Source organism: Hoplias malabaricus, chromosome 7 (genome assembly GCF_029633855.1).
Source record: "Hoplias malabaricus isolate fHopMal1 chromosome 7, fHopMal1.hap1, whole genome shotgun sequence".
NCBI classification, from domain to species: domain Eukaryota; kingdom Metazoa; phylum Chordata; class Actinopteri; order Characiformes; family Erythrinidae; genus Hoplias; species Hoplias malabaricus.
The window spans coordinates 23,922,709-23,946,443 of NC_089806.1; the positions used below are offsets into that span (position 1 = coordinate 23,922,709).

General features: G+C 37.7%; 1 protein-coding gene across 1 annotated transcript; it reads left to right on the top strand.

Moving 5' to 3' along the window:
• Positions 1 to 892: 892 nt before the first annotated feature.
• Positions 893 to 23,425, top strand: LOC136701691 (cytochrome P450 2J2-like). Its single transcript, XM_066676336.1, has 9 exons — positions 893 to 1,140; positions 5,297 to 5,459; positions 10,954 to 11,103; positions 11,535 to 11,695; positions 11,803 to 11,979; positions 13,331 to 13,472; positions 13,905 to 14,092; positions 15,190 to 15,331; positions 19,290 to 23,425. Exons 1-9 carry the CDS (start codon positions 940 to 942, stop codon positions 19,463 to 19,465), a joined length of 1,500 nt encoding a protein of 499 aa, XP_066532433.1. The 5' UTR covers positions 893 to 939; the 3' UTR covers positions 19,466 to 23,425.
• The last annotated feature ends 310 nt before the right edge of the window (positions 23,426 to 23,735 follow it).

A 23,735-nucleotide genomic window follows, 5' to 3' on the forward strand; every position in this document is an offset into this window, starting at 1 on the left:
ATATGAAATAGGTGGCAGAAGAAAAGAAGTAGAAGAATCACAATGCTTAACCTGACTTAATGTATTAAATCAACAGCCTAGCAACACCAACATTTTCTGTAATTACTGATGAAACAATGCACCTGTAATTCCAGTGGAAACATACATTTAAGTTGTTTCCTTACAATGGGTTAAAATGTAAAGAAAACAGCTTGGTTTTTAAGAACATTTCTTAGCTTATAGGCTGCTGGCCTGTAGTGGCTCAGGAGACATTACTGTGATTCTCCTAAAATAACTTAGGAGGAAAAAACATCGACAAAAAGGAGATCTGAGACAAGAGAGGGATAAAGTTCATCTGGCAAATCTGAGATCTCCATTAAAACAAGGATTCACGTGTGAAATTACTGATGTCCTTACATCAGGAGACACATTTGAGCAGCAGGAGACTTATGCTAGAGTCTCCTTTGTTTTCCAACTGATCTCAGAGAAACTATATATATTTTTTTTCGTGGTCAGGGGAGACAGGTTCGTTGTTTCAGCGGTAGAGAGCACTTATGGTCATAGTATCTATGAGTGTATCTGGTGTTCTTAGTTCATTGCTTTATTACATTAAGCCACGTTTAAGCTTTTTCACATTAAGCGTTTTAGACAAAACAAAAAGGCCACTCTCTAAAGCGTGAAAAGCGACAGAGGCGATTGCGTAACTGCGATTGCGTAACTGCTTTGTTTACAGATGGAAAGATCTTCGATATGACGGTGTCTTTCCATTAATTATGGACAAGCATTTAACCTTTGTAAACTTATGATTACAAAGACATTATGAAAATAGATAATATACGATGTTTACAGCCAAATCCGGACCCCGACCCCACCCCACACTACCCCACCCTGGTGATCAGAGAGGCAGATAGGGTTATAGTACAGTGCTCTTTTCTCCACTGACTGACTCCTCAGTTCAGAATGACGGTCTCTCATCTGTTAAACCTCCTCGTGTGGCTCGACATTAAGAGTCTGTTGTTGTTTTCGTGTATATTTATTATTTTCTTTGAATACGTGCGGAATAAACCACCGAAGAACTTTCCTCCCGGACCCCGCACTCTGCCGTTCATCGGAAATCTTCACAATTTCCGTCCCAGCAAGATCCACATTCAGCTCGGAGAGGTAAGAAAACGGAACAACTCCCGCAACACCAGGGGGATATTCCACAAAGAAGGATTTCACAGTTAGCCAGCTAACTTAAGCCCAATGTCAAGCCTGTCCAATAGGAACAGAGCTGAAGTCGATACCTGGATAGTCCTCAACTTTGGATTTAAAAAAAGCTACCCGGGAAATCCTGCTTTGTGGTGCATGACGGTTTACATAATTTGAATAACTTAAGAACAACAAAATTGAATATTCACATTATTTACTTGATAAAGAAGCGCTGACAAACCCCCTCTTGAGGAATCAGATTTTTCTTTGAATGACATTTTTCAAAATGTTCTTCTGCTATATCAAGAACGCGGGTTTAAAGGAATTCCGTGATTGAAACGCCCCTTTCTATAACTTAAATTCAGATGTTTGGCAACTATGTACATTTCTGTTTTTGGTTGCACTTATAGAAACTCTTTAACTCCGGTATCTCAGCTTCAACATCTACCTAAAAAAAGATGACGTAACTCGAATTTACCAACTTTCCATTCCAAATAAACGGGACAGCAATGATATTCTGATGTCAGCTGAACTGTCTAAATTAAATGGTGCAACAGTTGTATTCTGTAGCCTAAAGGATGTTCTAAAGAGTTACATTTTGACACTTTCCATTCCATCTTGCATGGCACAACCACCTTTAGTGGAGCAGAAATTACTGTAGATCCTAGTAGGATTATCTTTTTCACTTTAAAAATGATATAACAGTTGTTTTCTGTCACCTGAAGAACTTATTCATTTCACCTTAAATATAATATTGATTAATGTGGCCCAGATAGAATTTCACCCTAAAGGTGACATTTTTGTTTCCTCACTATTTGTTAGCTCCAGTCTGTTTGTGTGCTCAGTGTCTAATGTTTCCAAAGCCCCAGTTTCAGTAAATTGGTTAAAAAAAAGTCTGTCTGGTATGCTAGGATTTCTTTCTCTGCTGTATTATACAACAAATACAACCCCCAAACATTGGAGAGCATGAAGCAATTTAAGGATAGTTCTTTTTCTTTTTCTTTTTTACTCCTGTGTGAGCTCTGAGAAGAGTGCTGGCTTACTCAGATGAGGGGAGGGGCCACAGGTAAAAAAATAAATAATATTTTATTAAAAAATATTCATGAGTGTCACAATCACACAGCTCCAGGGACCTGGAGGAGTTCGGTGTGTTCTCCCTGTGTCCGTGTGGGTTTCCCCTGGGTGCTCCGGTTTCCTCCCACGGTCCAAAAACACAGGTTGGTAGGTGGATTGGCGACTCAAGTGTCCATAAGTGTGAGTGATTGTGTGTGTGTGTGTGTGTGTGTGTGTGTGTGTGTGTGTGTTGCCCTGTAAAGGACTGGCACCCCCTCATGGGTGTATTCCTGCCTTGCGCCCAGTGATTCTGTGTAGGCTCCAGACCCACCACGACCCTGAATAGGATAAGCGGTTACAGACAATGAATGAATGAATGAATGAACACTCATGTTTTCTTTCATTTGATACAATTTGTACACACATGAAGATCTGAAAAATATTCACCGTTTTACAAAATGGCATTTTACTAGTAAGCAGTACACCAAAAGATATCAATTCAGTGTTAATCGACAACCCCAATTTCAGTGCTTAAACAGATACGCAAAAACTGCAGTACAATCACTTCATACTTCATGTTATACAACCCCAATTCCAGTGAAGTTGGGACATTGTGTAAAACATAAATAAAAACAGAATACAATGATTTGCAAATCCTTTTCAACCTATATTCAACTGAATACATTACAAAGACAAGATATTTAATTTCTAAACGGATAAACTTTATTGTTTTTCTGAAAATATTCACTCATTTTAAATTTGAGACCTGCAACACGTTCCCCGACGGGTGTGTTTACCACTGTGTTAAATCACCTTTCCTATTAACAACACTCAGTAAGTGTTCGGGAACTAAGGACACTAATTGTTGATGCTTTGTAGGTGGAATTCTTTCCCATTCTAGCTTGATGTACAACTTCAGTTGCTCAACAGTCTGGGGTTTCCATTGTCATATTTTGCGCTTTATACTGCACCACACATTTTCAATTGGAGACAGGTCTGGACTGCAGGGAGGCCAGTCTAGTACCTACACTCTTTTACTACAAAGCCACACTGTGGTAACACGTGCAGAATGTGGCTTGGCATTGTCTTGCTTAAATGAGCAGGGACGTCCCTGAAAAAGACGTTGCTTGGATGGCAGCATATGTTGCTCCAAAAGCTGTATGTACCTTTCAGCATTAAATGGTGCCTTCACAGATGTGCAAGTTACCCATGCCATGGGCACTAACACAACCCCATACCATCAGAGATGCTGGCTTTTGAACTTTGCGCTGATAACAATCCGGACAAACCACTTCCTCTTTGGCCTGGAGGGCCTGACGTCCATGATTTCCAAAAATAATTTTAAATGAGTACTCGTCCAACCACAGGACACTTTTCTACTTTGTGTCAGTCCATCTCAGATAAGCTTGGGCCCAGAGAAGCCGGCGGCATTTCTATGTGTTGTTGACATATGGCTTTCGCTTTGCATAGTAGAGTTTTAACTTGCATTTGTAGATGGAGCTACGAACTGTGTTCGCTGACAGTGGTTTTCTGAAGGGTTCCAGAGCCCATGTGGTAACATCCTTTACAGAATTATGTCAGTTTTTAATGCAGTGCTGTCTGAGGGGTAGAAGGTCACGGGCATTGAATGTTGATTTTTAGCCTTGCCGCTTACTTGCAGAGATTTCTCCAGATTCTCTGAATCTTTTGATGATTTTATGGATTGTAGATGATAAATTCTTTGCAATTGTACATTGAGAAATGTTGTTCTTAAACTGTTGGATGATTTGCAGTTATTCACAAAGTGGTGAACCTTGCACCATCCTTGCTTGTGAACGACTGAGCCCTTCGGGGATGCTCCCTTTATATCCAATCATGACACTCACCTGTTTCCAATTATTCTATTCACTTGTTGAATCTTCCAAACAGGTGTTTTTTTAAGCATTCCTCAACTTTCCTAGTCTTTTGTTGCCCCTGTCCCAACTCTTTTGGAATGTGTTACAGGCCTTAAATTCAAAATGAGTGAATATTTGCAAAAAAATTCTTATACATTTGAACATTAAATATCTTGTCTTTGTAGTGGATTCAGTTGAATATAGGTTGAAAAGAATTTGCAAATCATCGTATTCTGTTTTTATGTTTTACACAACATCCCAAATTCATTGGAATTGGGGTTGTATAACATGAAGTATGAAGTAATTGTACTGCAGTTTTTAAGTATCTATTTAAGCATCTATTTTCATCATCATCATCCTCACCATCTTTTCTGGTTAGCACAATAAGCTGGTTATTTGGACACACGTATCCACACAAGTTTTTGGCATGTGTCCTGCACTCACACCTTCACAGCTCATGCCTTGCTGTCACATTAACTCCTCATAGCTCCTCATTATTTATATCTGATGTTTTATTTGTTGTGCTCTTTAGTACCAACTAGAGGAGAATGGGATCCACCTTTTAATCTTATTTCCCGTCAAAGTTTCTTCCTCTTGCTCTGAGGGAGGTCTTCTTTGCCACTGTCACACTCAGCCTGCTCTATGGAGGCTTGGACCTAGATCTGTGTAAAGATGCTTTGTGAAAATATTTGTCATGAAAAGCAACAATTTTATTTTTTATTGCAAATTATTTTCATCTTAGTTTACAAAGTTGCGTCCATCTACTCCTTACCTCTGCTATTTAATATGTAAGTTTAGTTTCCACACAAGGCAGGTCAGTCCCCTGTTACAATAAAAGGACCTGTGTTACACAGAGGCTCCCTGCTTCCTATAGAGTATTTTACAGGACAAAAATTAATTTTGTTCTTCACAAACATAATGCAGAATATATTCAGTAGTAATCATGCATGGTTCTAGGTTAGACATATTATGAACTGCTTGGATGCAGTAGCCAGTCAAGGCCTGCGTTGTGCACTATGTATTATTTACTATGTACTATTTTAGCCCACACATTAATTTAGTGGTTTGCTGTAACATAAGTCAAGTCACAAATTAATAAACCTGTTATTTGGTGTAAATGTTTTAATAACCTGCTCAAAATCTGATTATACACTTTTTATTTTATTAATTATACATTTTCCTCTGATTGAACTTTTCAGTGTGCAGAGAAATATGGAAGAGTTTTTAGTGTTCGAATTTTTGGACCAAGGCTTGTTTTGCTGAATGGATACAAATTAGTGAAAAAGGTGTATGTTGACCAAGGAGATGATTATGCTGATCGTCCAGACGTACCCATGCTTCAAGACACAGTTGGTGGCAAAGGTAGGATAAATCATTTTCAATTAGTCCTTAAATCTTTCCATTTTTATACACCATAGGTAGATTATCTAGCATACACTTATTTAGTATGTACTCTTTCCTTTTGCTATGTTTTGTTTGTTATGTTTTTTATTAATTTTTATGTAATGTTGTTTTTGCCGGACTGGCCTAGAAGAGTCATGTGCGTTGACTGACTGACAGACTGTGTGTCAGAGAGTTTAGAGATGAATTGGGACACATCATGCCACTTCAGTGCTGTATGTCCACCATCCACCCTGGTGCAGCTCAGTGTTTTACTGGAGCCTCAAACAGAAATGTAGTGAAAGTTGTTGAGGTAATATATAGGGCTCAAGCACACAATGCTTCACTGTGGGCATTTCCAGGTGTCTCTACTTTTTCTTTACTTTCCTTGAGAAACTATTCTCCTGTACCTCTCCAAGTAGCCATTTACCCTCACCCAACCTGAAATATACTTTGTTATGGTGTGTTTTACTCTGATATACTGAGTAAATTTCTGATGTTTACATTTGTTTTTCACCAAGTACAATGTCCCTTTAAATGCCCAACGTGTTAAAGGGCGAGAGCTGCTCTCTGATTGGCTGTAGAGTGAGGCAACTTCCGCCCCCCCCCCTTGCTGCATTTAAATGTAAGGGGGAATGTAACTAGTAAAAAAAATCTAAGCTTTCAAAACATATTTATTGACTTAATTATTGTTTGTGGAGCTTGTGGCTGCCAAATAGAACCGTTTGAGTCGTTTCTCGCGGTGTCTGGGTCCATTAGGCGCTGAAACATATGCACTCCGCTGAGTGTATGTCCCTCCTCCTTGAGTGCACATGGCCATAACTCTGCTCCTGATTGGTCTACAGGCTTGATTGACATGTTGTTGGAAAGCCAGGAGTCTACAATATGCGGATCATGTTTTAATTATTTTTTGAAAATGTGTACAATTGTTTACTATTGTAAATTTTTTTGACCAGTACTCTTGACACAAACATGAGGATTACTCACGAACTGTTTGACAGAGAGACAAAATTTTGGTCTTGTTTTGAAGGGGACAACCTATATTAAAGTATATTAAAGATAATTATTACATTTCAGGTCCTTAGAAGTCTGATATCACATATGCCCATGTCACATGAATATACAGAGACTGGTTTACATCACCGATTTGAATGAAAGAAGATGTAGAATGGAAGTTAATTTAACTTAAAATGGACACTTCAGTTGCTTCAGGTGTCTTTTTTTCTAGAATTTGTAGCTACTACAGAAGTGTGTCTTTACGCTAGCTTTTGTTAGCCTTTTTGTTAGCCTTTTTTTGTTTTGCTAGCCATGTTGCGAAGATGCAGAAATCATTGACTATTTGCAATAAAACTCTATTCGTGGAATTGTGGCTAGTTAAAGGTTGTTTTTGAACAGTGCAGCCGGAACTATTGTTAGTTTAATTGTTGATTTTACTGCATGTTTATTGATAACATTTTCCCCTATTTTATTTTTTAAGAAAAAATGGTAAAAAAAAAAAAGTAATGTAACAGTACACCTCTGACTTTAACTGTGTGAATTACTGTAAACATTTCAGAGGGCTTCTAATTTGAACTGGTCACATACTAGTGTAGTTACACATACTAGTTTACTCGCTCGCTCGATTACTTGTTCACTCTCATTCAATTATCCGTTCACTCTCACTCCATTACTCGCTCACTCACTTACTCGTATATATATATATGAGCTGACAGACAGAGCCCCAACTAAGCATTGAGTGCTGTACATACTCATACTTTTCATGTTCATACTTTTCAGTTGGCCAGCATTTCGAAAAAACCTTTTTTTTGTATTGGTCTTAAGTAATATTTTTCTAATTTTCTGAGATACTGAATTTGGGGTTTTCATTACTTGTCAGTTATAATCATCAAATTAAAAGAAATAAACACTTGAAATAAATATATCCGTCTGTATGTAATGAATGAGTATAATATACACGTTTCATGTTTTGAATGGAATTACTGAAATAAATCAACTTTTATTCTAATTTTATGACCAGCCTCTGTATATTTTGCAAAGACATTTTCTGGGGTTATGTAACTACATGATGCAGGGACAATATGTGGTACGTGCTGGCGATACATCTGTGTGGCACAATGCAATTTTCTGTCTAGCTGTACAAAGCGTTGGATTAGAACAGCTTTTGCACCAGGCTGGTCTGTAGTAATGTGTTTTTGGACTTGTCATTTTCCACCTGTTTTGAGACACCCCGCACCTCTTGAGAAGAGTCCCATTTCCATACTGACCCAAGTTTTGGACTCCGTCTGTATAATTTGCATTCAAGCACATAGTGCATAGAACCCTATTGCTTATGTATTGTTTGTTCTTCTACTTCTTTTTATTTTTCTAATTAGGGGTTCAAGCACTGAAAATGCTGGAGCCCTTTTGTTTTTTTTTCTGTTTCCTCTTTTCCTTCTTTTTCTCAGATGAAACACAATGGGTAGCCCAAACCATAAGTCCTACAGACTTGATATTTGGTCGACAGGTAGTAAACCCTCCTGCTACTCAGGTGCAATAAAATCAGCCGGATTGGCCTGATGGTGGCACTAGAGCGAAGTGGAATGTGTTGCGATCTCCTACCCCGTGTAACATAGAAATAAAATTCTTTTTTCCCTTGATTCCGATTCCTCAGGTTAGACCCTACGAAAAAGCCTCAAGAACCCATAAGCTCTGCCCACTTTGTTTTTAAGCTCATTTGCATAATATCTCCAAAGAGACAACAGAACACCTAGGACCACCTTTTAAAACGTTAAAAACTGTCCCAAATCAAACCAAAATTTGTAAATCTGAAGTGATGTGCCAAATATGATCAAAATGCACATAAACAGGGTGCTACCATTTGAAATTAAATGGTTGCATAGTTTTATTTATTTATTTATTATGGTGACAACTATGGACGCAGTAACACCAAAATGAGCAAGATATATTCTGAAGCCCATGGGAAACATGTTGATAATTTCCATTGTATATGGCTAATCATTTTTGAGTGACAGTTATATTTGTTTGATTTTAAACTCATCAGCATCACTGCTGGACTTAGAATTTTCCACCAACCAAACACATTCAGCTGACTCTGCCTGGTGTCCACTGATGAGGGACTAGAGGACGACCAACACAAACTTCTGCAAGATATGAGCTGCTGTTTTATGTCTATGAAGTAAACCAAAAAAATATGTGTATCTAACAGCGTGGACAGTGAGTTGACACAAGTGTTAAAATCTCCAGCACCCCTGCTGTGTCTGATCCACTTATAAGAACGTAACACACACTGACATATCAACGCAATGTCAGTGTCACTGCAGTGCTGAAAATGATCCACCACCCAAATCATATCTGCTTTGTGGGGCTCCTGAATATTGGGTTAGAACCCAGGGTGAAACTCCAGAGTGAGTTCTGTGCTCTGTACTGAATATGTAACCCAAGCCCCACCATCACCTCTCTGCAGACCAGAAATTCCCCCACTTATCCACTACCCTTTCACAATCCAGCTCCACAGAGACACCAGAACACTACACAAACTATCCTAAAGTGTGGTGTCTGTATCAGGAAAGGTCAATCTTTGCTCTAAACGATTGCTCGCTTTCACCCTGGTCTTCGGTGGTCAGGACACCCACACAGCAGGTATGACTTAGGTGTGGGAGTTTTAAACCCCTCAGCATCCCAGCTGGACTGAGAATAGTCCACACCCAGACACATCCAACAAGCAGTGTCCTATGTCCACTGATAAAGGACTAGATTATAAGCAATTCAAATGTGATGCAACAGATAAGCTATTTGTTTGCCCTCATATCTATAAAGTGGGCCAACAAGGAAGATATGTCTAACAGTGTGGACATTGGGTGGACTTTCATAATATGTGACAAAATGTTTTTGAGCTACAGCTACATTTGTGTGATTTTCAACTCATCAGCATCACTGCTGGCCTCTTCAAGTGTCTTAAGCCAAATGGGAAAATTAGTTAATTTCCAAATGATTACAATACTTGTTACTCCTGCACAGAAGCCACACACATGTACATATAAACATAACTACACATTCATAATCATATTTTACAAACCATAATATATGCATAATTCACTCTACCAAGTATTATCACTTTACAAAAAATATTTTCTCTGTGACAAGTTATGTCACACTAAAGAAATGAGCTTTCATCCATAAAATTATCATCACCTGCTTATTTCAACACTTAGTGTCCGTTCTCTCAGCTCCACTGACATAACAGGAGCATTCTCAACCTCTACAATTACACTATGCAGTCCATCTGTTGCTCTGCATACTTTGTTACCCCAGTTTTACCATGTCCTTTGATGGTCATGAAACACACAGATTACACTGCTCACAAATTACACACATAACAAACATTTTGAAATTCAAATACTTTATATTGTTCCTAAGTTCAATGGGCTACAATAAAGGCCATTGGTGCTGATTTGTTCCTACAACATGTCAGAAATTCTATGTAGGTGGATCTGTATAAACTATTTGCGCTAAATCTCAAGCGAAGTAACTGGCATTGAGATTACATACATATTTATACTCTGAAGTAAGCCTGTCCGACTTTAAGAGCACTGCTCACACATTATTAATGTCACACACAGAGCCTCTGGCTTTACACATATCACACAGAAACAAACACACATCACTAACGCAATCACCTATTGCAAATAATCTGACACTGCACAGACTTACTTGGCTCAGTTTCCAACAATTTTGCCATTGACCGGTAAATTACATCTGCCCAGCTTTATTTTAACTTTACATGCAAATGGACTGGATTATTAAAACCAGAACACCAGAGCAAGGTGTTACTCAAAATAAATGAGACTGTGCTCTAACTAATTAGTTACAGCACCATATTATCATTCAGACCCTTATAGAAATGTAAGTCAGTAATGAATATCTAGTTCCCTGTGACGCCCTGTTCCTTTATCAAGTATAGATTTCATGGTTGATTAATTAAGGTGCTTGGTTTTAGAAATGTTCAAAAACTTAAATATTATCTTGTAGCTTTCTGGTAAATGAGTTGCTTTAATGTCATCTCAAAATGGTGCTTTAGTTTTGTAGCTTTGTATGAACAGAAAATAACAGGCTTTCCATGATCATAAAATATTTTTATAGTTTGTTATTATTTGTTATTATTTTAAACAAAGACATTGATATGAAGCACCAAAACGTCTCCAGACCTTCCAATGACATAAGGGTATGTATTTTGAACTTTCCTGTTTTTGAAATGCCAGATAAAGCTCTGTGACAATGGCTATATGGCTAATAGCAGTCCGGCAAATCTACGCTTGCCTAATGTCTCTTTGCTCTTGTTTTTGTAAGGTAACAAGAGGTTACCTTGTTGGTTTGTGGATCAGTTCAATATGTTTGTAGTATGGCATTTTAAAAATGCAAATGGGAGACAGCAAGATGAAATCACTGATCAATTAAATTTTTTCCTATTTACAAATAGGACTTGTTGCCTCTAATGGACCTGCATGGAAACAGCAGAGGAGGTTTGCCCTGTCAACCCTTAGGAATTTTGGCCTTGGAAAAAAAAGCCTGGAACCCTCAATCCATCTGGAAGCTCGATACCTGAGTGAAGCCATATCAAATGAACAAGGTAATGCCAGCTGTTCAGGCCTCTTTATACAAACTGTCTATATCTGTAATCCTACACAAGTAAACATAAAAAATATTGCTAAATAATTCGAAAGAATTAAAGCAAAGGTGTAAAATTTAAATCATTGGGATTGTAAAAGATATAACTCAGTGCTGATAGAAAAATCTGTTTGTCAAATCAGCGCAGAACACAAAGGTCAAGAATAGGTGTAGCCGAGTTTCTAATACTTTGGACATACAGTGTACATGTAACAACTTATTTCTTGTGATTATAAATAAATGTTACATTTGAGTTAATTAACACGTACATTATTTAGGCTTCATTAAAATGAGCAGATTGGAAATGTTTTATTTAAATTTGGTTTAGGTTTTCCTATAAGAAACTCTGCCTCTATGTTACCAGGTTCACTATTGATTTTGTTCTATTTCCAGGCCGGCCATTTAACCCTCGGCTTCTGCTAAACAGCGCTGTTTCTAATGTGATCTGTGTCCTTGTGTTTGGGGATCGGTTTGAATACAGTGACAGCGAGTTGCAAATGTTGCTGAAAACAATTAATGAAATTATTTTCCTTGAGGGAGGCATTTTGGGCCTGGTACTTTCACTCACAAATCAAACATATATTGGAATATATATAGTTCATATATTGGAAAAAACTAAATGAAAATAACTAGGCCAATATTTGTGTTGTTCTGTTACTAGCTCTATAACATGTTTCCGTGGCTCATGCAAAGACTTCCTGGGCCTCATCAGAAAATATTTACTTTGTGGAGCAGGATGGTGGACTTTGCCCGTCGTAAAATAGAAGAGCACAAAGTAGACTGTGACCCATCAAACCCTCGAGACTATATTGACTGTTTCCTAATGGAGATGGAAAAGGTAACTATCATATTAAGAACTGATGCATTGTAGTTTTAACAGAGAAGCTCTCTGTTTATTATTATCTCACAGTATATCTGTTCAACAATCACCTTTTGTGAGAAATGTCACCATATGTAAGGATCTGATCCAGGATCCTGATCCATGTACCTATTGCTTTGTGAGCTGCTTTGTGAACATTAACATAGGGCCAACGCTCATAAAGTTTGATAGAGAGGAAGAGAAAGCTGGCTATGGGACATCAGCAAGGAAACGAATACATATTTAATCATATAAAATGTATTTATATACTGGACTATTTACAGAGCAAATAAAATGACCAGTGCCCATGGTAAATGTTGGATGTAATACTGAGGTTTGAAGCCCTACCTGAAATGTTTCTAAACATGTATCCTGTAAAATGGCTTTACTTTTAGCAAAGATGAGCAAAAAATATTTTATAGATGTTAGGTCTCGTACCTAAAATAAGCTTCACTGTGAAAATAATCTGCAATATATTGTCTGTCTGCTATTGGTGATGGTTATACTATCTCTCCTTTCATGCAGGCAATCATTAAGAAAACTATGTTACAAAATATTTAGCTTCTTGGTTGTATATAGTTTTCATGTTTTCAGTCACATGCAGGGATAAAGCGAACCCTCTTTTCAAACCAACACAACTCTGTTTAGTTTGAAGCATTTACAGAAAGTGAATGAACAGTGACTTCCCTGTTTATCTGTGTCCTCAATGCAGTACATAATATACAAACATAAAACAATCATTGAGAATCCCTGTCATGTCAAACAATCTTGCCCGTTCAAAGACATTATTTAACACCGACTAATACATACAACTAAGCTAGCATTAATGTAAGTCTTCCCTTGCTCATCAAAATTTCATATAATAGTCATTCATAATTTTTTTTTTTTTTTTACTTTTTCATGCAGAAAATATTTTCTAACCAGAGATATTGTCTATAGAAATTGAGATACCTTGCTAAATTTTGCTTTTAATTTAATGTTCTAAACTGACAAGCCATTTCGCTTTTAACGATTTATATTTCTACTGTTTTATTACAGTTTTATGTACTACATTGTACAGTTATTACATTTTTAAAGCTGCATTAATTTCTTTATAAGAACAACATTTCAAAACAATATTATTAGAAAGTGATTCCCTGGTATATAAACAGTGATTCTTGTACTGGTGTAGAATGCAAGGATACCTGTTAATAAAATAGATATTTGTGGATACATTTATCATGGCACAGAAAGCACCTTATTTTACATAATCCACTTCTTTCATGCCTTTGATGCAAATATATACATAATTGCATTAAATATCAGAAAAAATTTTCACATCTTCATGCAGTGGAAAGATTATGAGGCTGCTGGTTTCAACATGGAAAACTTGTGCTTTTGTACACTGGATCTCTTCACTGCTGGAACTGAGACAACAGCCACCACTTTGCACTGGGCCCTGCTCTACATGATCAAATATCCTGAAGTTCAGGGTTAGTGCAAAATCAGTTGTTTTTAACCATCAGTTATAATATCCAAAATATAAATATTTATATATGAACTACTTTTTTGAGTGAAGAGAAGAGATAACAGTTATTTTATTAATCTTTCTCTGCCTTCAACCTATCCATGCACACTAGTCCACACCATCCACACAGGCACACTAGTGAGCTATTTGTAGCCATATACACTAGGAGCATTGAGCACACACACAACTGGAGAAGATGTCTGCTAGGTATAACACCTGGGGATTTGTTTGGAGGTTAATTACCTACATTTTTCCAGTCAATCCTGGGCGTTGAACCGATTACTCTCTAATCTTGCATCTATGAAACCCCCATGGACATACAACTCACTTGTTTGTAAATAAAGTATGTTTTTGGTGATACATGCCTTTGCAAACAGTTCTTGTCTTGTACATTTAGCCAAGGTTCAGTCTGAAATTGACCGTGTGGTGGGGTCTTCAAGACAGCCCTCTGTGATGGATAGAGAGAACCTGCCCTACACCAACGCTGTCATCCATGAGGTCCAGAGAGTAGGAAACATCATACCACTCAATGTGGTCCGGGCAGCCACCAAAGACACACATATAGAAGGATACTCTATTCCAAAGGTGGGTTTGAATCTGTGTCACTGAATTTAGGTATGCATACTGGGACCCAACCCTAACCCTCCAACACTTAGAGGCCAACACAATTCTTTAACAGACTAAATATGCCAATGCGCCACGGTGGCACAGCAGGTAGTTTCGCAGTCATATAGCAACAGGGACCTGGAGGTTGTGGGTTTGAGTCTGGGTGACTGTCTGTGAGGAGTTGGTGTGTTCTCCCTGTGTCCGTGTGGGTTTCCTCCGGGTGCTCCGGTTCAAAACCCACAGTCCAAAAACCCACTTTGGTAGGTGTATTGGCGACATTGAGTGTCCGTAGGTGTGAGTGTGTTTGTGTTGCCCTGTGAAGGATTGGTGCCCCCTCCAGGGTGTATTCCTGCCTTGCGCGCAATGATTCCAGGTAGGCTCTGGACACACCGCGACCCTGAACTAGATAAGCGGTTACAGATAATAAATGAATGAATATTCCAATAGCCAGTAATATTGGCAAATACATTTATTTTAACTTTTTCATTTTCAGCTGTCACAATTTGTACAAGGGTTAAGGCGTAGAGTTTGTTTATTAAAAAATATTTAAATACAGCAAAACTCAGGAATCTAAACGTAACACTGAGAGAAGATAACATTAGGTAAAATAACAGAACATAGGGTAGAAAATAAATTAAACTGAAGACTAAAATGAGGAATACATAGACTAAACATGAGAACAAGAAAGCACAAAATACCACAAAACCAATAGTGATTCACAAATTCAGGAAAGAATCAGCAACATACTGAGGGTAGCGATACTGTGAATTCTTAGATGTGGTTTCTATTAATTATCTGTTATTTTACTTGTATTCCATGTTCTTCCTTGTTCTTCATAATTTTTTTGTGATATTTGCATTATGAAATAACTATAACAACATAACATGTCGGTATCTGTTAATACTAGTGACTAATGAATATATCAGTTGGGTTGTAATACAAATCAGTGGATAAATAAGTGCATCCAAATAAAAAATGTACAAAAGTTCCAATTAGTTTTGTTTTTACGAAGCTGTATGCATTATGTTTATGAACATAATGCAAAAAATAAATGAGATGGTGTCATTGTTCCACAGGGCACTATGGTGGCTGGCGACTTGACATCAGTTCTGTTTGATGAAACTGAGTGGGAGACTCCTCATTCCTTTAATCCAGGGCACTTCCTGGATGTCAATGAAAACTTTAGGAAAAGAGATGCCTTCATGCCTTTCTCTGCAGGTGCAGTAAAATGTCATCTTATTTCCTGCTTTTATTACATCACTACATTTTGAAACTTAAGTGCCACAATAGCTTGTACTTGATCAAATGTTGCAGATAATTTGTTAAGAATTATTACCTCAAATAATTATTTAGTCACATGTAATGTAAACAATAACAAAATACCAATATTTGTAATTAGTAGGTCACATAACTTGTATATATGTATTTTAATGTTGTGCAACTTTTTTTATTATTGTATAGTAGTTCTGTAAATATTACTTAATATTATTAATTTATTATATAGTATTGCTTATATTTAATGAAAATTTAATATAGTTTTATTATATATTTTGAGCATAGTTTTTTGTCTGCAACACACCCGATTTTTTTAGATATGGTTTTTATGTGCCACCACCACAAGCAAAATTTACATTAACAAGATAAGAGTGGGGCGGCATGGTGGCGCAGCAGGTAATGTCGCGGTTACTCAAAATTGTCCATAGGTGTGAGTGAATGCTTGTCGCCCTTTGAATGACTCACGCCTCCTTCAGGGTGTGTTCCTGCCTTGTGCTCAGTGATTCAACCGCGACCCTGAACTGGATAAGCTGTTACAGACAATGAATGAATGAATGAAAAAACTAGCGGAATTACAGAATAGTTAATGGTGAATTTTATCCTACTCACCTTTGTTAGTTTACTTTTGACAGAAGTTTACTTTTACTTTGTTAAAGCTAATATATAATTTAAGACCTGTACCAAGTGATAAGAGTTTTTTTAATACATTACATCAGGGGTGTCAAACTCATTTTCACAGAAGGCCACAGCAGCATAATGGTTCCCTCAAAGGGCCAGATGTAACTGTAAGACAGTATAAATATAACTAAATGTAACCAAATGTAATGTAGAATAAATGTAAGTACTCCTTAATATTAAATAACTCTGAATTTATTACCCAATCAACTTATAAATATGTGCATATATGTAAAAATATGTTTGCTTGTTGCTCTGTTAACATAACATAAATCCTGTTAAATTGTCAGGTTAAGAAACTCATTACTCCATCGATCAACGGTCCGCAATGGTGTTTCTTGATAAACTGACATTTTTAAATGTCTGTATCTGGTCGGGACACTAGTGATGGGAATTTCGGCTCTTTTTGGGGAGCCGGCTCTTTTGGCTCGGCTCTTCATAAAGAGCCGGCTCTTTCGGCTCCTAAATGGCTCTTTGTTTTACCACATTTTTCCACTGGTACAGAACAATATTACCTACATTTTACATGACTGTATGGACAAAACATTATTTTTCAATATTAAAAATAATAAATAGTATTGCAATGGCCATTTGTTTTTAATGCTGTCTTGTAATAACTCACTGATTGCACTCACACATTCAATTGTATAAATAACTGGATTTTTATTTAAACACCTTAATAAAAATCACTTGTAAACTCTGAAGTATAGCCAGTGGAACCCAAAAGGCAGGTATTACAAAATAGCTTATTAAATTAAATAATCATCCATTTCTGGGTAATAAAATAAACAAATACCCTGCAAAGTGCAAAACAGCAGCATTCAACTTTAGTGATTAAAAAAACCACAACTGTCAACAAACATTTAACTGATTTAACATTTTCTTCAACTACTTTTTGAAAGGCAGATTGGCATTCAGGAAAACCAAGTGTCTCAGCTTGGAGGGGTTGATCCGGTTTCTTCTCTCTGTCCTTATCTGCCCAGTTTTTGAAAATACTGCTTCTTTTCCTTTCGGTCATTTTTCTCCCTTCGACTCTCCCTCTTCACTTTCCTCCTGTTTGCCACCCACCCCTCCCCTCCTTGCTTGGTGGTATAACCCTTCGCTGATTGGTACCTTTGCTTGTTGTTCTCTGATTGGTTGAATGACTATGGAATCAGATTTGTGCCAGAAAGAATCGCACAAAAAAAATCATCTTGAGATAGTGCGTGAGCTCTGAGTTCTGTGCGTGCTCTCTGAGTTTTGTGCGCATGCTCTGAGTTTTGTGCGCGAGCTCTCTGAGTTTTGTGCGCCTGATCCCTGAGTTTTGCGAGCAGTTTTGGCACAAAGCTCTCGCGTGGGCGGGACTTCTTATTGGTACCTTCCCATTGGCTAATGAGTTTTTGAGTGACAGCTCAGTGCCCACGTCATTCGTTGCAGCTCAGCGTGAAACAGAATAAATGAGCATTTATTTGTAAAATATTACTTATGAGTGCTTGATTTTCTGTTCGGAAACCTATCCTGTACTAACATCACAGTTAATCTGTTTTTAACAAATGCCTTATGTGCATTTTGTTACAGGAGGTCTCAGAGAAAAGAGAGACATCACATACAAGAGTGTGTGTGTAATGCGTTATATTCTGCAAAAGCGGAATCCCAAAGCCGAATACACACGCTTCCTGCACTCAGAGTCGTGAACAACGTTCAGGGCACTAAGTTGTCACTCAAAAACTCATTAGCCAATGGGAAGGCACCAATGAGAAGTCCCGCCCACGCGAGAGCTTTGTGCCAAAACTGCTCGCAAAACTCAGGGATCTGGCGCACAAAACTCAGAGAGCACGCGCAGAACTCAGAGCTCACGCACTAAAACCATGGAGCACAAAGGTCAGAGCTGGATATTTTGTTTGAAAATTATAAGTTTTACGTTTGAGATGAATTTTTTTGTGCGATTCTTTTTGGCACAAATCTGATTCCATAATATTCCATAATATGACAAGCCTTAGAAAAAATGGCTCGGTCTTAGACGGGAACCGGCTTTCATCGTTCACTTACAAGAGCCGGCTCTTTGAACCGGTTCGTTCGCGACCGACACATCACTACGGGACACACTTGCTCACAGACCTTCAGCATGCACTTCTTCAAAAATGCACCCTCTGAAAAGGACTTAGAGGCACGAGGGATTTCACAGCTGCTTCATTTTGGGCCGTAGCTCTTGTGAATGTATTCTGCTGCGATCGCAGTTTGCCTTTTAATTCTTGTACAGTTTGTTGCTTTTCTTGAAGGCTAACTTTGGCATACTTAGCTCCGTGTTTGGTATCAAAGTGACGACTTGACAACTGCCACCGCCTCACAACACAAAAGACATACCGGTTTTTCTCCTTGAAGCACAAACATGTATTCGCCTTCCCATCTCTCTTGAAACTGTCTTCCATTGGCATTAATTATTCTTTTCCTGGACATTTTTGGTTCAATATTTGTAGCTATTTCTTAATTCCACTTGATGAAAAAAATCACATCAAAGAGGATACACTGTAATCTAGTGTTGGAATTCCGTCACTTGGCGGGCAACATAATCGGCATGCATTGTGGGAAATGTAGTTTAAGGTCAATGCACACTTTAGAATTAGTGGCGGAATAATTAATAATTAATTAATTAATAAATTAATTAATAATTATGTCTAAAAGCTTGCATTGACCATAAACTCCATTTCCCACAGTTCATGCCGATTATGTTACCTGTGAAGCGATGGCATTAAGCCACTAGATTGCAGTCAATCAGTTCTTTTAAGTTCTTGCAGGCCACATCAAATGACACAGCGGGCCACATTCGCCCCTCGGGCCTTGAGTTTGACACATGTGCATTACATTATTATAGTGTGCACATGCATAAGATATAGAAATTAGCTTTTTTTTTTACTATTGTCATGGTTTTCCTCCTGTCTTGTGCTCTGTTTGTTTTATTTTGCCATGTACTACTGTTTCCTCCAACCATGCCCCACAGCTGTGATCTTTTGGTTTGTTATGTGACAGATCTCACGGTTGCTTACTCATATACCAGTGCTTACACATATCTTCACATAATCTCCCACCCTCACATCTCCTCATTCCTCCGTATCTCAATCTAGCGTTACACATTTTCAGCAGACATTCAGTCATACTATCATATATGTATGTAAATGTTTTGTTATATGTGACTTGTGTCCTAAGTAAGTGACACAAAAAATTATTTATTTGTTTTTTTTTTTTTCAGGAAAGAGAGTGTGTCTTGGGGAGCAGCTGGCCCGTATGGAGCTTTTCCTGTTCTTCACTTCTCTCCTTCAGCGCTTTACCTTCAAACCACCGGAGGGTGTGGAGCCTAGTCTGGAGTACATATTCAGGGCCACACACAGCCCTAAACCATACTTGCTCTGTGCTGTCCCACGCTGAGATTTTATGATTAGATGTGTTTTTATGCTTAGCCCTAACCCATAACAAAATATATCATATGTATCTGGCCTAAGCCTAAGTAGCTTGTTCTTTTTAGTCACAACATTTTATGTAACCCTAGAAATCTTTATATCTGCAAAATCCAAATAAATCATTAGCTTACACTTAAGGTACATACTAAAATGAATTACCACTCCTTTTATATATAGTACTTTGTTTTTCCATGTTCTTGGGATTCCAAGTTTATGTGTTGGTTGCACTTTTATGACTTTCATGATAGGGACACTATGTACCAGGATATAGGGACAATATAGACCTTTTTAAAAGGATTAAAAAACCAAACAAACACAAACTTGTGCACATGCACTCTCTCACATCACCTTAGGGTTCAAAGATCACAGCCAGACAACATTGATTTTGGGCCTTATCCTTTGCATGTAAAGTTTATGTACTGTAGAGGAAGAACTCCTGGGTTCTTTAATATATTATGTTGAGAAACATTATTCTTGAATGGTTTCACTGTTTTCTGTCTTTCACAGAATGATGAACCCCCTCCCCTATACGTCTTTAGATTTTAAAGACTTAGCCTCTCTGGGATTCTCTTTTTAAACCTAGTCATGTTACTGAACAATTGCCAACTAAGCAAGTTTTTTTTTTTGTACCATTTCACAACTACTATCTTTTGTTCACCATCACAGTGTGTTGTTGGTATCAAATTGGCATATACTTAAAAAAAATCTGTAAAGTTTCTCAGATTCAATGTATGAAATATTGTCTTTGTACTATTTTGAATTACCTAAAAGATTTATGTGATGTGCACATTTTTACTTAAATTTAGCACTGCATCTCGACTTTTCTGGAAATGAGGTTTGCACACACACCAGTCAGGCATATGATGAACCTGATCTGTGTGTTTCTACATTCACTGTCCATTTTACAGTCAGAAGTAATAACTTGGCATGCTCAAATTCAAGTTTGAGCATACAGCAATAGCATGTACTAATATAAATCAGCACAGGTCTTTTCTACATGTTACTGTATGTCTGTGGCATTTATGTATTGATGTTAGACTGAAATGTGTCAGATCACTTAAGTACCTTTGAAAGAAGATTCATTCATCCACTGTCTGTAAAAACATATCTAGTTCAGGACTGTGGTGGGTCTGGAGCCTACCTGGAATCACTAGGCACATGGCAGGAACACACCCAGTCCATGTGTCACCCATGTTGCACCTGAGTCTTGCACAGTAAGTCTTGCATATGACTGGAAAGTTTTCCTTCCAGTTTTGATGCTGTTAACAACCTATATGTGTTATAAGCCAAAATATGTGTTACGGGGAGGACTAGAGTAGAGAATGTGATTCAGCCCTTTTTGCACCTCTGTGTTAATTAGACGTTGACAGATTGTTTATTTTTTTTTTTTTTTTTTTTTTTTGGATGAGATTTATTGGTGGGGACAAATCAATAGTTGCTAGATATTCGTAGGGACATGTCACTTCCATCCATGCTAATTCTATGTTCTTGATACGATCACTCATACGTTCACAACTATGAACACCTTTGAGTGACAATCCACCTAGCAATGTGTGTTTTTGGAAGGAAACCAGAGCACCCAGTGGAAACCCACGCCAACACTGGGAGAACACACCAAACTCCTCAGAGACAGTCACCCAGAGCGGAACATGAACCCACAACCCCAGAATCCTGGAGCTGTGTGACTGCGACATTACCTGCTGTGTCACCATGCCAGCCTTGAAAGATTATATATCTCAATATTTCTCTTAGGTGAGATTTCATTGGTTGCACAAGGTTTAATGCACTTAGTCAAGGAGATTGCTGACTTGTAACCTCTAGGCTCACAGATCATGAGGAGAGAGACCTATATAGCACAGAAGATGCCATTAATGTTGCCATAGATAATTTGTAGAAGATATTTTTGAAATAATTCAGCCAAAAAATAGTCCCCGTCCCCGTCCCCTCCCCCTCCCCCTCCTTTCTCCCTCCTTCTAAACCCCTTAACCCCGGGAATATATACAAGGGTTAGACAATGAAACTGAAACACCTGTCATTTTAGTGTGGGAGGTTTCATGGCTAAATTGGACGAGCCTGGTGGCCAATCTTCATTAATTGCACATTGCACCAGTAAGACCATGTGCATCCAATGGTTCAAACATTGTATACTGAAGGCGGTGCCGTGTATCAGGACGACAATGCACCAATACACACAGTAAGACTGGTGAAAGATTGGTTTGATGAACATGGAGCCACTTTGGGGTGTTTTGGAGGAGCCATTCCGGAAATGTTTTCCTCCACCAGCATCACATATTGACCTGGCCACTATCCTGCAAGAAGAATGGCTTAAAATCCCTCTGACCACTGTGCAGGACTTGTATGTCATTCCCAAGACGAATTGGTGCTGTATTGGCCGCAAAAGGAGGCCCTACACCATACTAATAAATTGTTGTGGTCTAAAACCAGGTGTTTCAGGTTCATTGTCCAACCCCTGTATATTTTAAGTGCCATGTTTGCTATTTTAATCCAGTGCACATTTTCACATGATTTTCTAGCTCTTTGGTCTCTGTGCACTCTGTAAAAAGTGTCCAATGTTTGTATGATGTAGTGGCTCAGTAAATGGGAAAGAAAAGGTGTCTCAAACTGAAATGGCTCTGGCTTTTTCTCTGTGGGTCGCTGGCAGAAAATGTATCTGGAGGCATTTGGATTGTAGAGAGACCTCAGAATGTTGCATAAAAAGAGTTTTCTCTATTCTGGCTCCATAGGTGGGTAATATTGACTTACAGATAAATTAAACTTCAACTTGGATTTTTCCTGAAACATACACTGAAAACAAACCAGAAGGGGAGTTTGTTTTGCTGTGAGAAGAGTTCCCTTATGCTCACCATCCTTAACATCAAAATCACCATTTTGAATCGTCCAAACAAAAACTCACAAGTACATTTAAATAAAATAATTTAACCCCAAGAACAGAACAAATGAATGCACATGCTTTTGCAGTTTTATTTCTGATGGAACCCATAACCAATGTAGTAACAACAAAAACTCTTCTCATTTGCTGGTTTCAAACTATTTTTTAATTTTTATTTTGTTGAAAAAATGATAATTTTGATGTTTTCTACTGTGCAAGAGTTAGAATATAATGACAAAAGAGCGAGGGAATGATGTAGGAAAATGGTAGTAAATTTGTGGATGATGCGGCATTTGATCGAGTGAAATGCGAAAGTACAGTCTCAAAATCCAAAAACCCATGAGAGGAAATAAACAAAAATACGTCACGCAAAACAGGTAGTGACTTGATCCACAAATGTAGATTTCAACACTTTATAAATTTGTGACTATGACTTTACAAATATATGCAATGTAAATTTAAACAAATGTATGTATATTCATATAAAATGATGATTGTATCTATGAAAACCAAACACAAACATATGTATTTACAAATTTATCTGAGACTTAGATTGAGACATTTATTTGTGAAAAGTGAAACAAATTTGTGAATTGTGTTTCATTTGTGGATGAACATATAAACATTTGTCAAGTATTTTGAGACTGATCTCTCTCCATAGCATTGTGGATAATTACACACACTCCTCAGACACTCTTCACCTTCCTACCATCTGGAAAGAGGTATGAAAACATTTGCCAGAGCCCAATGCTCTTGTAAAGGTCTGCGCTAGCTTCCTGGACTTCTGTAAAGTCTATGCCTGTACCCTGTGATCCTGCACTCCACGCTTCAATTTATTTAATTTATTTATTTTGGGTATTTTAGTTCCCAGAGTTTTTACATATTGTTCCTGTTCTATCTTCTGCTATGTTGTTGTTATAAACATTGTTTAGATTTCTGTGTCTTTGGTTTTTCTCACCTTCCTTCCCCATTTTTATGTATCTGGTGATGCATGTTTTGGTGATGTGGGGGTGAATGTCAGGATCTGTTGCTATTTCTGACTGGGCTTGTGTTTTAGTAACCATATGCATTAAAATTTTTTTGAAGTGTTATAGTAGTTTTCATGTTCTCTCATTTGTAGGTTTCTCAATCTGGTTTGTGTTTTTCACTGTTCAAAATTTTGTACAGTGAATATTGGCTTTCTTGTTCAGGTAATAAATATGGTTCAACTCAGCATGTGCTTCCACGCTTTCATCTCCGCAACCCTTTAGCCACCCTTCTGATAAACATCGGAGAAACGGCATAAAAATGCTATTCAAATGCTCTATATTGTAGTGGAATCAGTTATAATTAATTATTTAATATAATA